General features: G+C 42.5%; 1 protein-coding gene across 1 annotated transcript in view; it reads right to left on the reverse strand.

The window, feature by feature from the left end:
* Positions 1-13,598, reverse strand: part of LOC140040006 (small subunit processome component 20 homolog) — a 40,495-nt gene extending 26,897 nt beyond the window's left edge. Inside the window, exons 1-6 of the mRNA XM_072085622.1 lie at positions 13,522-13,598; positions 6,494-6,574; positions 6,054-6,120; positions 2,209-2,341; positions 722-910; positions 343-487 (exon numbers count right to left, since the gene is read on the reverse strand). Of these exons, the coding sequence (XP_071941723.1) occupies positions 343-487; positions 722-910; positions 2,209-2,341; positions 6,054-6,120; positions 6,494-6,574; positions 13,522-13,575 (669 nt within the window). The 5' untranslated portion in view covers positions 13,576-13,598. The remainder of the gene's footprint in view (positions 1-342; positions 488-721; positions 911-2,208; positions 2,342-6,053; positions 6,121-6,493; positions 6,575-13,521) is intronic.
* Between the last annotated feature and the right edge of the window lie 59 nt (positions 13,599-13,657).

The raw sequence follows: 13,657 nt of genomic DNA on the forward strand, positions 1-13,657 counted from the left end.
TGTTTCAAAATAGACAGAAATAAAAACACAAAGCTGAGAAATAAAACAGGGATAACACAGTAAATGTATTGTTAGGGTATCTAGACATCTCTGTGGGTGACTGGTGTGTTGAAACTAGGCTGGATGCAAGATCTTGAAATAAGGTTTAGGCTCAGTGGAAGACTAGAAGGTGGCTATTGACAGGCTACGCTATCCAAAAATGTGTCCATACATGGACATGATGATGTCATATCACTACCATATTTGTGCATATCACTACCATATTTGGGCACATCACACTAGTTTGATAGTGTAGACAGACCTCAATGCTTAAATCTGAAGTAGAAGATATTATTAACTTACGCCATTATTCTCGTTGAGTTTGCTGAACATGAAGTTGAACAGGTCACCAGGGTCACGTATCTTGCGCATCAGAAATGAGAAACTTTCAGCTGCAAAGTTGCGTATATGTGCCTTCTGATCTTTTTCTAACAGTGGCTGATAAATTCTGTAAATGTTTGTACAAAAGGAATTCTTAAAAGGTTGTAAATTTGCAAGACATGTTACTATATAATTTCTATAAATATTCTACAATTATTGAAGATGGAACATTGTGTGTACACATGAAATACAGGTACTAATTGCAATAAAGATCACTTTAATTGAACTAATATGCAAAGATAGATAGCCTTCTACTATATGTAAAACATAGGTAAATCTTCAAGATTGCACACAAACTTACATAAACACATCCTGAATGTCCTTTACAAGATATCGCCAGAGAAACTTGAACAGGTAAGAGAGACATCGGAACGCACTTTCAAGTATTTCAGTGTCTTGTGTGTTAAGTAGTGACGTAATTATCTCAAAGAATTCATGGAAGTGCCGGTAGAAATCCATCTGGAGATCTCGGGCCAACTGAACTACCAAACTATAGACAAAAAAAGACATTAACTATAATAACTATGACTTGGATATTATATAAAGTCTATATTACTTTTAATTTAAGTACACATACTTACTCTAATAGTTGTTGGTAGGCAAGGCTGTTAATGTTATTCTTGTTACTTTGCATTATTTTGCATTTAAGTACACATACTTACTCTAGTAGAGGTTGGTAGGCAAGGCCGTTAATGTTATATGAGTTCCTTTTCATTTAAGTACACATACTTACTCTAGTAGAGGTTGGTAGGCAAGGCTGTTAATGTTATTCGTATACCTTTGCATTTAAGTACACATACATACTCTAGTAGAGGTTGGTAGGCAAGGCTGTTAATGTTATTTGAGTTCCTTTTCATTTAAGTACACATACTTACTCTAGTAGAGGTTGGTAGGCAAGGCCGTTAATGTTATTTGAGTTCCTTTTCATTTAAGTACAAATACTTACTCTAGTAGAGGTTGGTAGGCCAGGCCGTTAATGTTATTTGAGTTCCTTTGCATTTAAGTACACATACATACTCTAGTAGAGGTTGGTAGGCAAGGCTGTTAATGTTATTTGAGTTCCTTTTCATTTAAGTACACATACTTACTCTAGTAGAGGTTGGTAGGCAAGGCCGTTAATGTTATTTGAGTTCCTTTTCATTTAAGTACAAATACTTACTCTAGTAGAGGTTGGTAGGCCAGGCCGTTAATGTTATTTGAGTTCCTTTTCATTTAAGTACACATACTTACTCTAGTAGAGGTTGGTAGGCAAGGCTGTTAATGTTATTTGAGTTCCTTTGCATTTATGTACACATACTTACTCTAGTAGAGGTTGGTAGGCAAGGCTGTTAATGTTATTTGAGTTCCTTTTCATTTAAGTACACATACTTACTCTAGTAGAGGTTGGTAGGCCAGGCCGTTAATGTTATTTGAGTTCCTTTTCATTTAAGTACACATACTTACTCTAGTAGAGGTTGGTAGGCCAGGCTGTTAATGTTATTTGAGTTCCTTTTCATTTAAGTACACATACTTACTCTAGTAGAAGTTGGTAGGCAAGGCTATTAATGTTATTTGAGTTACTTTGCATTTAAGTACACATACTTACTCTAGTAGAGGTTGGTAGGCAAGGCTGTTAATGTTATTTGAGTTACTTTTAAGTACACATACTTACTCTAGTAGAGGTTGGTAGGCAAGGCTATTAATGTTATTTGAGTTCCTTTGCATGTAAGTATACATACTTACCATAGTAGAGGATGGTAGGCAAGGCTGTTAATGTTGTTTGAGTTACTTTTAAGTACATATACTTACTCTAGTAGAGGTTGGTAGGCAAGGCTGTTCTTAATCTGTAGGTGCTTTTTGAGAGCCTTAACAATGTTATCTTCATGATGCACCAGTTGGGCATAGCTTTGTACTTGCTTGTTGACTTCAGCAGTGAATGCACCTTTACAATAAAAAGTAACATTTTATTCGCACAAACAGTAACATGGGATGAAGAGACTATCAGCAAAGTCATCCCCCTGCATATGTCTTGTTTTCTATTGACAAGCAGGCCTCGAATTTGGGGATTTTAGGGGCAAGGCCATTTGGCCTCCGGTTTTCGTTGATTTGAGGGGCACCAAGGCCAAATGGGAGGGCACCAAGGCCATTTTGTTTTAAATCGAAGGGGCACCAAGGCCAAAATTAAAAAATATTTTAATAACTAGGCCAAAATTAAAAAATAGCTTGTTTCCGGTTGAGCGCCCGGGTGGAATTTAAAAAAAAAAAAAATTCTACCCGCAAACATTTTTGGGGGGATTTCCCCTATTCATCAGATTGCGTAGTAGTAGTAGTAGGAGAGGACTGTCTAGGCCTACATCTTTTTGTATTTCATATAAATATTACGTGTATTTACAATCCATATAAATAAGGTACGATGTTTAGCGTTCACAGTTTACCTTCCTGTGTTGAATGTTTCGTTTAGTTTCAAACAATGCGATCAAAAAAGGCATGTGAAGCCAGGCCCAACAGGTAAAGACCCTAACAACAGCAAGCACTTAGCAGCACTACGGCGCAGCGGACGGAGAACACAGGGTACAAAAACAATTTGTTTGTAGGCCTTAATTACAACTATTCATACACAGAGTGTTAACCACAGTAAAAATCAAGCCAATGACATTATGTTGTAGAATATAAATTATTGTTATTTTCCGAGTTTCGATTCCTGAAGCTTTTTTGTTAGTATAATCCATATTTATAAGAATTCAAAACACAGAGACGGACACCGACCCCTCTCTCTCTCTCTCTCTGTTTAGCCTTCTGCACGTGTATTGTGGACTATACCATTTCCTTGAGTTCGGTAAAAAGGCGCTTGTTAATTTAGTGTATGACGTTGTTAAACAAGATTTTTTCGATGATCTGTCGGCTGGATTAATATTGAGATGGGTGCGATAAAATATAAATATAATATACTTCCAACGATCTTCGGGTTAAGGTACCGGTTTAACTTTAGTACTAAAAGTGGACACCCCTAATTTTACACGTATAATGGACTACACCATGCAGGAACGCACATGGTATTTTCATATCAGAGGGTGCGTGTGCATCAAATAGAATTGTTTTCCCAATGTATTGAATCGCGTGTGTTTGATCGGATCGGCGGCGGGAGGATAGGCGGCGCGCTAGGCTAGGAGTGCGTGTAATTTTTTTTCAACGAAGGCGGCTAGCTCGATTATTGAGACGGAGGTGGTGCGACTTTAATACTTTCAGTGACCTCCGATCGAGGAACGTTTTTAGCTTTAGCCTTTATTATTAAAAGTGTACACCCCTGTATTTTAATGTACTATCTATACCGTGATTTACCACGCACGGCGGCCGGAACGATATTGTTTTGGTTACATAAATATGTTCGATGTTTTGTCTAAATGCGTCTAGGGAAATCCCCTTGCAACGAAGACAGGCGATAGTTTTGCGTCTCATCCGATATTCTTGACATTATTTTCTATCTACTTCAGTGGTTTTTATTGTGGTAAAACTCGGGAAGGGCACTCACGGCCAACGCAAAAAAAAGGGCAGGCCAGTAGTGGCCGTGGGTGCTATTCATTTTCGAGGGCATTGAGGCCAACTGGGAGGGCACCGACGGCACTGGCCGCGGTAAAATTCGAGGCCTGGACAAGGTTGAATATACACCTTAATTCCATTGTCTTATTGGCACTGGGAACTAGGTGTACCTGGGGTAGCACTAACATTTCATTTTGTTTAGCCATTTGGCGAAAGTCAAAATATTTTTTTTAGTCAAATCAGTTTATCTATAGCCAAAATGGCTAAAGTCAAATTTTTTTATTTAGCCAAATGAATCGGTTTATAGCCAACATTTAAAATTTTTGAAATATAGTGGTAAAAACATTTTAGTCAATTTATCTATGTCAACAGGTCTATACACTGTTCCCTGAACATTTTTGTAAGGCATTGAGATAAAGAACCATGCCTATATTATGCTATATCACTGTATGATTAAAACAAGAATATTTCTTACAAAAAACGCTGCTCGCTTATTGTTATTGCTAAGGTCAAGTCTGGGGGTCACTTCATCACGCCTAGATACTTCAAGTATCCTATTACAAACAAAAACTTCAATGGACTGTTCTGATAATAATTCAATGATTATCTGACAGCGAATTATATCATGGGACTCATAAATACCAGAATGCTTTGGGATTTGTCGTTAGACTCTTTTCTCAGCCGTTTTTGGATTCAACAGGTGGTACCAATAAATTATAGTGGAGTTTCCATTTTAACAAAAATGTCAAAGTGTAGTACTATAAAGCTGCTTGATTTCATCTAATGAATGAGTCATCTCGTGTGACGTAGCGGGCTAGAGCAGCAGCGTGAAAAAAAATTTTTTTGTTTTTTATTTACATGATCAAAACAATTGTTCAAATTGTTTTTAATCATACAGCATTTATACAGTTATCAATTTAATAAGAAACATTTTACAGTTTTCTGAAATCCCCTGAACGCTATGTTACTTTTGTTTTTTACGCTTGGCTGGTCATGGTCATCAGAATCACCGCCGCGCAGCCGGTTAATGTTTTTAAATTGGGTATGCTCAAGAGGTGCGAAAGTGCAGAACCGCCGGTCTAGGCCTACAAAATTATGTACAACAACGCAACAGTATATCGTATGCTAAAATATTTAGGGAAATTCCTAGCAAACGAACACTCGTATCGTTGTTAAACTTAAGATAATATAGGCCAAAGCACAGAGTACACGTTTTTCCATCCCTCAAGGCTGCGCCGAAGCGTTTCTGTCAGGGCGAGAAATTTATGATTTATCCGATTATTACAGTATTAATTTTACACAACAAAACAGAAGCCGGCGGCCGGCCCCGCTCAGATGCACGTGTGTGTTCAGCTAAATCCCTGTTAGACTCTCCCATTTCCCGCATGTTGTTTTGTTTACACTGACGCACGAGGGAAGTTTATTAAGGCTAAAATATGAAACTACATTAAATTGGAAGACTCTAAAATGCATAACGCATACATTTTTTATTTCGATAAGATTAAGACGTCATTCATCGAAGATACTATAATGTTTCTTTTTAATCTGAAAAGTACACCCCTATCGAAAAATAGACAATCCCGGTAATTAGCCGACCGTCGGCTACGTAGTCGATCGTTTGTGCAGCGCACAACACGTGATAGTTTGGGTAGACTTCATCATCCATGTGTCGTGTAACGCCAGTCTCTCTGTGCAGTCTACCTCTGCTATCTCCATCTTTTAAAAAAACAAAGAGACGCCTGGTACAACGAAACAAGTTGACGAAAAATGGAGCTTGAAGTAAACAACGTGAAAACGAACAAAATAAATGTTTGGAGATCGACAAATGGACCTTTTAGTTGGACTTTATGCTTTCGCCAAAATGATTATTTAATTATCTATTTTATCATATGTCATCGCCAAAATGGCTAAAGTAGCCGTTTTATTTTTCGCCAATCTAGAAACGTTTTCGCCCATGGCGACTTGGCGATCGGCCAGTGCGAGCCTAGTGTACAGTCAACTGTGCAGATAGAAAACTTTACATTAGACCCACAGTCAACTGTGCCGATAAAAAATAATAAATTGCATGCATGGTTGATAGCCACTTCCATAGAAATAAAATCAAGCTGTACACTTACCATAATGCTGAGTACAGTTCAACTCAGACCACTTGGCTAAGCCTTCAGCAAAGAAAGAATCTGCGTCCTATATTAAAATTTAAAAACAGGTGCTTTTTACTTTTCTTGTTAGATATACTCTATAATATAATCCTTGATGCAATATAATATTTATAAAATAATAATAAAAAATGATATCGTGTGTGTATTTACAAATTACCAGAAGCAGCAGTATCTGCATTTGTTGTGACGTACTATCTCCCGGAGGTTGTATAGTACAGTAGGTCATACAATTGACAAGTGCATAATATTGTAACTTTATTTGAAAAACAATGGAAACCCAAACACCATAGGCCTATTACTATAAGTTGAGAAAATTGCACGTGGAACTAAATAAAAGGGGCATAGAAGCTTTTAGACAACAAAAGTAAATATCAAAAGATAAAAATTATTCAAAATACCTCTGGTAATTGCTGTGTACGACTTCCATGTCTGATAACATCGATATTCACTTTAGCCAATCGCTCAGAAAAAGTCTCAAACTGTATTAATTGATAAAAGATAAAAAAGTAAACCAAATGATTACGATTGCTAATGAATGAACCTAGCCTAGCTAGACCTAAGCCCTTGATGACAAAAATTTATTTAATTTTAAGCAAGTTTACAAAACATACAAATCATTTTGCAACAATACAACCACAAGTTAGGCCTATGTAGTTGAGTGGATTACTGTCAAAGCGGCCGCTAGTTCAATAACGGTAATTTGTATGGAACGCCGTGTGCGCTTTGATTGTTTCGACAGGTTTTCTTTTCTTTGGACGTAAATAACAATCTACATTATTAATATTATGTAATTTATTCTCTTTTTTTTACAGATTGAATGTGATACCTTCTTTTAAACGAAATGGCGAATCAATGGTTACTTACTTTAACTGTTCTAAATGATATATATGTTTAATAAAGTCGATAAAATACATTGTGGTGTTTGTATTGTATATCAATATAATATACTGTATAATGAGCGAATTATTAAGAATAATATATATATTTTTTCAATAAAGTATATCAAAATATATATATTTGATATTAATATATTAGTAAAGTAACTACTGTAAGTAGTACGTGTGCGCAAACATAATTTAATTACAATAACATGATGACATCAATTTTTCAAGATTACACAAACCAACAGTGGTGTTGGTAGTCTATGAGTGCCGCTTACCTGGATAAACCAACATAAGCCTCTCTCTCCGACGAGAGGTAAACATTACGAAAAGAAGAACATTAATAACATTAATTTTTCCCCACCCCCGTCGGATAATGGATCAGTCCGCCACCAGTACGCCCTCAAGTGAGACACACCCACTTATCATCGTCATCATTTCTCAAGACCACCTGCCTGAGGGGACGGTAGGGAGGGCGTTTATCCAGGTAAGCGGCACTCATAGACTACCAACACCACTGTTGGTTTGTGTAGTCTATATCGTGCCTAGCTTACCTGGATAAACCAACATAAGCCAGTGTAGCACCGGACTAGAGTCTAGTCGGAGGCGGGAGGCAAGGTAAACATTGTCATACATACCTAGTGTCTGGGCTTCAAGATTGAAGCCGCCACCGTAGACTGGTTTGCGGAGGTATCCGACAGGTAGTGGGATGTGAAGGTGGACTGTGATCGCCACCATGCCGCTTGCAGGATGTCTGGAAGGGGCACCCCAGCAAACAGCGCCCATGAAGCGGCTATGCCACGCACTTGGTGCATATGTGCCGGAGGAGGCGTATTTGTGGAGTCGTAACCAGCCCGGATGGCTGCCACGACCCAGTTTGCCAGCGTCGACCGAGCAGCCGGTCGGAAGGGTGCAACTGTCGATACGAACAGATGTGACGCTGAGACCCGAATGGACTCTGTGCGTTTGATGTAAAACTTTAGTGCCCGCACCGGGCACCAAAGTCCGTCTTCCTCAACCCCTGAACATGCAGCAATGGTGGGAATAAACACAGTCGGCGGCGAGAAGTTCAATGTCTGAGATTTTGCAAGGAAATCTTTTCTAAAAACCAACCGCGCGCCACCCCGTTCAAACCTGATGTGCCCTGGCTCCAGAGAAAGAGCATGCAGTTCACCTCTGCGCTTGCACGAGGCTAGTGCAATCAAAAAGGCAGTTTTGAGAGTCAGGTTGTAAAGTGATGCCCTACTCAGGGGCTCGAAGGGTGGACGCATAAGAGCGGCTAGGACGACATTGACGTCCCAACGTGGAATCAGGGCCTTAGTAGGAGGCCGTTCTCGAAACATCCCGCGAAGCAAACTGGAAATTGCAGGGGATGAAGAGATGGTCGAGCCGTCCTTAAAATTCGGAATTACTGCACCCAAGGCAGACCGATAGCCGGATACGGTGCGAACCTGCAGACCTGACTCAAACAGGTAATGTAGGAAAGCGCAGACCTGGCCCAAAGTCACTTTCATAGGGTCGGTCTTCTGGCGCTTGCACCATTTGAAAAAGTGTTTTAATCGGCTATTGTAGACAGCAAGAGTGGATTCCCGCCGGGATTTCGCCGCGAGGGCGGCCGGGCCATCTGGAATGCCTGAGTCTCTGAAGCGATCCCTGACAATGGCCATACAGTCAGGTCGAGGGATATGAGGTTCGGTAGAGCAAACCGAGCTCGGCCCTGCGTCAGCAAGTCGTTCCGAATCGGAAGACGTAACGGCTGATCGTACAGAAGGCCTAGTAGCAGTGGAAACCACGGCTGCCTGGGCCAATACGGCGCTATTAGTAGGACTCGGCATTGATGGCGCTGAATGTGCGTCAGGACCAGTGGCAGAATTGAAATCGGTGGAAAGGCATATGCCCAAAGGTTGTCCCATGGTATGGACAGGGCATCCACCGCCCACGCATGAGCATCCCGATATCGACTGCAGAAAGTCGGGAGCTGCGTGTTGCCTGACGTCGCAAACAGATCTACATGGGGCCGCCCAAAGTGGTTGAAGATTTGGGTGGCGATTATTGGAAGGAGACGCCATTCCGTAGGACGTAGAAGTGGACGGGACAGGGCGTCCGCCACTATGTTCAGACGACCCGCAATGTGGGCCGCTGACAGTTGGATGTTGTGCCTTATACACCACATCAGCACCGTCCACGTGTGGCAACATAGCGTGGGGGACCGTGTACCCCCCTGCCTGTTTATGTATGCCACGACGGTTGTGTTGTCGGAATTGACGAGAACATGGCGATTTGCCAGGTGGGGAAGAAGAGCCTCCAACGAGCGCTCGACTGCCCAAAGTTCGAGCAGGTTGATGTGGGCGCGCGTCTCCTCGGGCGACCAGAGGCCGGAGACGCGAATGTCCGGAGACGGTATGTGACCGCCCCAGCCTACTTCGGATGCGTCCGTTTCCACACGGACATCCGGAATTGACCTTTGTATAGGTGTGCCCACAAGTAACCTGTCTTCCACGAGCCACCATTCGAGATGCGAGATAATGAACGCATTCGTTGGAACCACTTTGTGTAGAGGGTCTGATCTTGGGCGGTATGCTGCCAGAAGGTGCAGATGTAGAGGCCGCATCCTTAACCGGCAGAACGGAACGAGAGTGACGAGGCTGGCCAGTGACCCCAAGGTGCGTAGCCAGTCGTACGCCGTCGGAGCCTGAGCATTGATAAGATGTAGCACTGCAGTTCTTGCCTTGGCCACACGCTCGATGGATGGGCACGCACGGCCCGTAACCAAATTTATTTGGGCTCCGAGATACAGAGGGTTCTGAGAAGGGAGAAGACATGACTTCTCCTCGTTTATTATGAACCCTGCTTGTTCCGTCACGAGGCGGACAAAAGATAAGCTGCTCAGCAGCTGGTCCCTGGACTGGGCCACGATCAACCAATCGTCTAAGTACATGAAAACTCTGATGCCGTGTTGATGAAAGAACACCGCCAGGGTTCTCACTAGACGAGTAAACACTCGTGGGGCCGTTGAGAGGCCGAACGGCAGAGCTACGAATTGGTATACCTGATCGTGAATGCGGAAGCGCAGCCAACTCTGGTGTTCTTGCGCAATAGGCACGTGAAAGTACGCGTCTTTCAAGTCTATTGTGGCTGCCCAGTCCCCTCGTCTTAGCCCCAACAGGATAGATGAGACAGTCTCCATCCTGAACCTGCGGGGCCGAATGTACCGCTTGTTCAGACTTTTGAGGTTTAGGATGGGTCGCCAATCGCCCGATTTTTTCTGGGCGAGGAAAACGGTGGATTCGTGTCCCGGGATCGTAAGTTGTTCTTTTTGAACATGCACCACAGCTCCTTTCTGGAGCAGTGCTTCGAGGCCCGTCATGAGCGCTTGACTCTTTTCCGGCTCTGACGGAATCCTCGTGTGCCGGGCACCTCCGCTCACCGGAGGGCTCGAGAATTCGATACGATACCCGTGTGTCACGGTGGAGAGAACCCATCTGTCTGTGGTCAGGGTCTCCCAAACCCGTGAAAACCGTTTCAAGCGACCCCCCACCTGCCCGCCCTCGCTTGGAGGGACGGGCGCCCCCAAGCCGTCACCGGCGCTTCACATTATAATACCGGCGACCACTCCTGTCGACGGACATAAGGACGTCCTCTGTCCGGGATTCCGAAGGCTTCAAAAAATTAGTCCTGGACGGGTCCAGGTTCTGGTCCTCACGGACCCGTTCCTTCGCTGCCTCCGGGACGCTCGGCGCCGCGATGTACAGTTCGAATTGTTTCTGCGGCACCGGAAAAGCCGATGACAGGCTATAAGGCATAGGCCTACGAACCTTGGACTCCTTAGCGATCAGCTCCACACGTTCCACAAGTTCTGGATCGAGAGGCGTAACCGGGCACGAAGATACCTTCTTAAAGGGCGTGCGTACGCCAAAAGTGGAATACCGCTTAGACGAAGGAGTATGCTTAGGCTCTCGATACGTGAAATCGACGCCGAGAAAGGACAGCACCGCGGGGACCGTCCGCATAACTAGCGCCTGCAGACCTTCCTCCCCTAGCCCGGCCTGCTCTCGTAAGCTATCTCTATCATCGTCAGAGAGCGAGGCCATCGTCCTGTCACTATCGTAGTCCCTTTGCCGGACGGACGAACCATCGAAAAACGAGGTTTGCTGTGGGCCAACATCAATGTATGGAATCTGGGGAGGAGGTCTACTCTGAGAGGGTACCTCAGGCTCATCCCTCGGCAGAGCTCTCACAGCTGCAACAATGGCTTGCAGTAACCCCGGAGAAATCTCATTCACCCCCGGAACCGCAGAGGCCGCAGCCGGTGCAGGCATATCTGGAAGGCTAACTTCCGGCGCGACGACAGGAGGGCCTGCCGTATCAACGGTACCCACCTCCGGAGGTGGTACCGCTTCCGTGCGCTCTTTAGGCTTAGGGAGCGATTTGAACTTGGACACAAACATCGCACGGCGACAACTCGGTACACGTGCGGCAATTTATACACTCCAAGTGGCGGTCCCACTTCACGGTAGAGCGGGGACCCCTACATTTAATACAGTCCTGCTTAGGCATGGTGATCTAACAGACCTACTTTTCCCCACTAGCCTAACGAACAACAAAAGATCTTCCAGTATTTCTATCCAGGTGAAACACACTGGATAACGGCTTACAACGCTAAATTTTAACTCCTGGCAACTAGTCAAGGGTAACGATTCTAAACGTATCCACCACAAGATAACGATCTACTACACTTAGCTTCGTTTTCTTGCTCTATTCTTCTCTTCCAGTCTACAGTATAAAGGTCTTTATCGCAAATTCCTCAGGAATTCCAGGAATGTGTTCAGAAAAAGACGTACGTACACAACGACGTTACGAAAAGAAATGATGACGATGATAAGTGGGTGTGTCTCACTTGAGGGCGTACTGGTGGCGGACTGATCCATTATCCGACGGGGGTGGGGAAAAATTAATGTTATTAATGTTCTTCTTTTCGTAATGTTTACCTCTCGTCGGAGAGAGAGGCTTATGTTGGTTTATCCAGGTAAGCTAGGCACGATATAGACTCGGCAATACCGTACGTAAATTATTAATGCAATACTGTATGAAGATTCGATAGTACCATATATTTCAGTTTATAAGTCGCACCTGTGTATAAGATGCACCCCCTAACTGAGAGTAAAATATCTGTATTTTTTATATCGTTGATGTATAAGACGCACCTTATATTTCATCAAAACAATGTTTTTTTAAATTGTAATCAATATTATTGTTATAATATATTTTGTTATATCTACAACGGTGTCCTTTATTTAGGTTTTTTCTTACCTAGGCTCGGCCGGGCCCAGCCTCAACAAGTTCTTTCTAACTTGTTATTCATGAGTTTCGCACCCGCAACATCGAGTGCATGACCGTGTGTGTGTAACACGTACGTGTGTGGGCTAGCCTCGCTCGATCATTTCGAGAGGGCGCACGTTTTCACGGACAATCGTATTCGATTAGTATCTATGCATCCGATAAGTGTGTACGCTAGGTCCATGCTATAATCACCTGGAGAATATACTAGTCGAATACCGTACACCATGTGGCCGCCAAGAAGGGCTTGCGCTGGGGGTACGGCGGTCGACGATCGTGCGTATAACTAAATATATACTAATCCAATCGTAAACGTTTACAAATGAAATTTTATCGGAGCGCCTAAAACAGCTCCATAATGAACAAATCTTTTCATCATATTTAGTATAACATCATGCTAAAATGCCTTGAAAACTAGGCAGAAGCAAGTTGCCGTTATGTTAGTACAGTACACTGTAGCTAGTGACGATATGTACAATCAGTGTGGTGAGGCATTTATGTTCAGTGTATAAGACACACCCTTAATTTAGAGGTCAAATTTGCGTGTAAAAAGTGCGACTTATACACCGAAATATACGGTATGTAAATGAGATATAAAGATTTGGCAAAACCGTAGGTAAATTATTAATGCGGCAATACTGTATATGCAGATTTGATAGTATGTAAATGAGATATAAATATTCGGCAAATACCGTACGTAAATTAATATTGCAATACTGTATAAAGATTCAATAGGAGAGTGCTCCAGAAACGTTGGGTCAGTTCAACGTTATTTTTTCCCTTCACTGCCAATGTATTTTTTTTTTAAAGAGATATAAATAAACAAATAAATAGTACGTAAATGAGACATAAAGGTTCAATAGTAGTGTGTAGATTATAATGCAAACGTAAATTATTAATGATTTGATAGCATATGTAAATATATTTAGTTAGTTAACGTTCCATACAAATGACGATATTAAACTGGCGGCCGCTTCGACCATACTCCAGTTGAGTTACAGTACTGTAGTAGTGTTTTGAGCTAAGCCCAGGTGTTACTCAACACCATTCACGCCGTGAGCCTATCCAAGTTGCCTTTCAGTCAGACGATGATTTCGACACGTCTTGTCTGCTAGGCCTAGCCTAACAAAATTAATATTTGACACTTCAAACCATCAGTTTGTAGCTTACTTTCACTCAATATAATATCATTAATTATAATTACTTACTTTGAATCGATTTTCATTCTTGTGGTAAGAGGATTTACTGCTTCTTTTACTCATTTTCTACATCATAATTTACCCACGTGTAATTAAAATACACCACCGGACAAGACCTATTCGCCCGTGACGTGGTGTTACAAGT

This window comes from Antedon mediterranea, chromosome 2, assembly GCF_964355755.1.
Source record: "Antedon mediterranea chromosome 2, ecAntMedi1.1, whole genome shotgun sequence".
NCBI lineage: Eukaryota > Metazoa > Echinodermata > Crinoidea > Comatulida > Antedonidae > Antedon > Antedon mediterranea.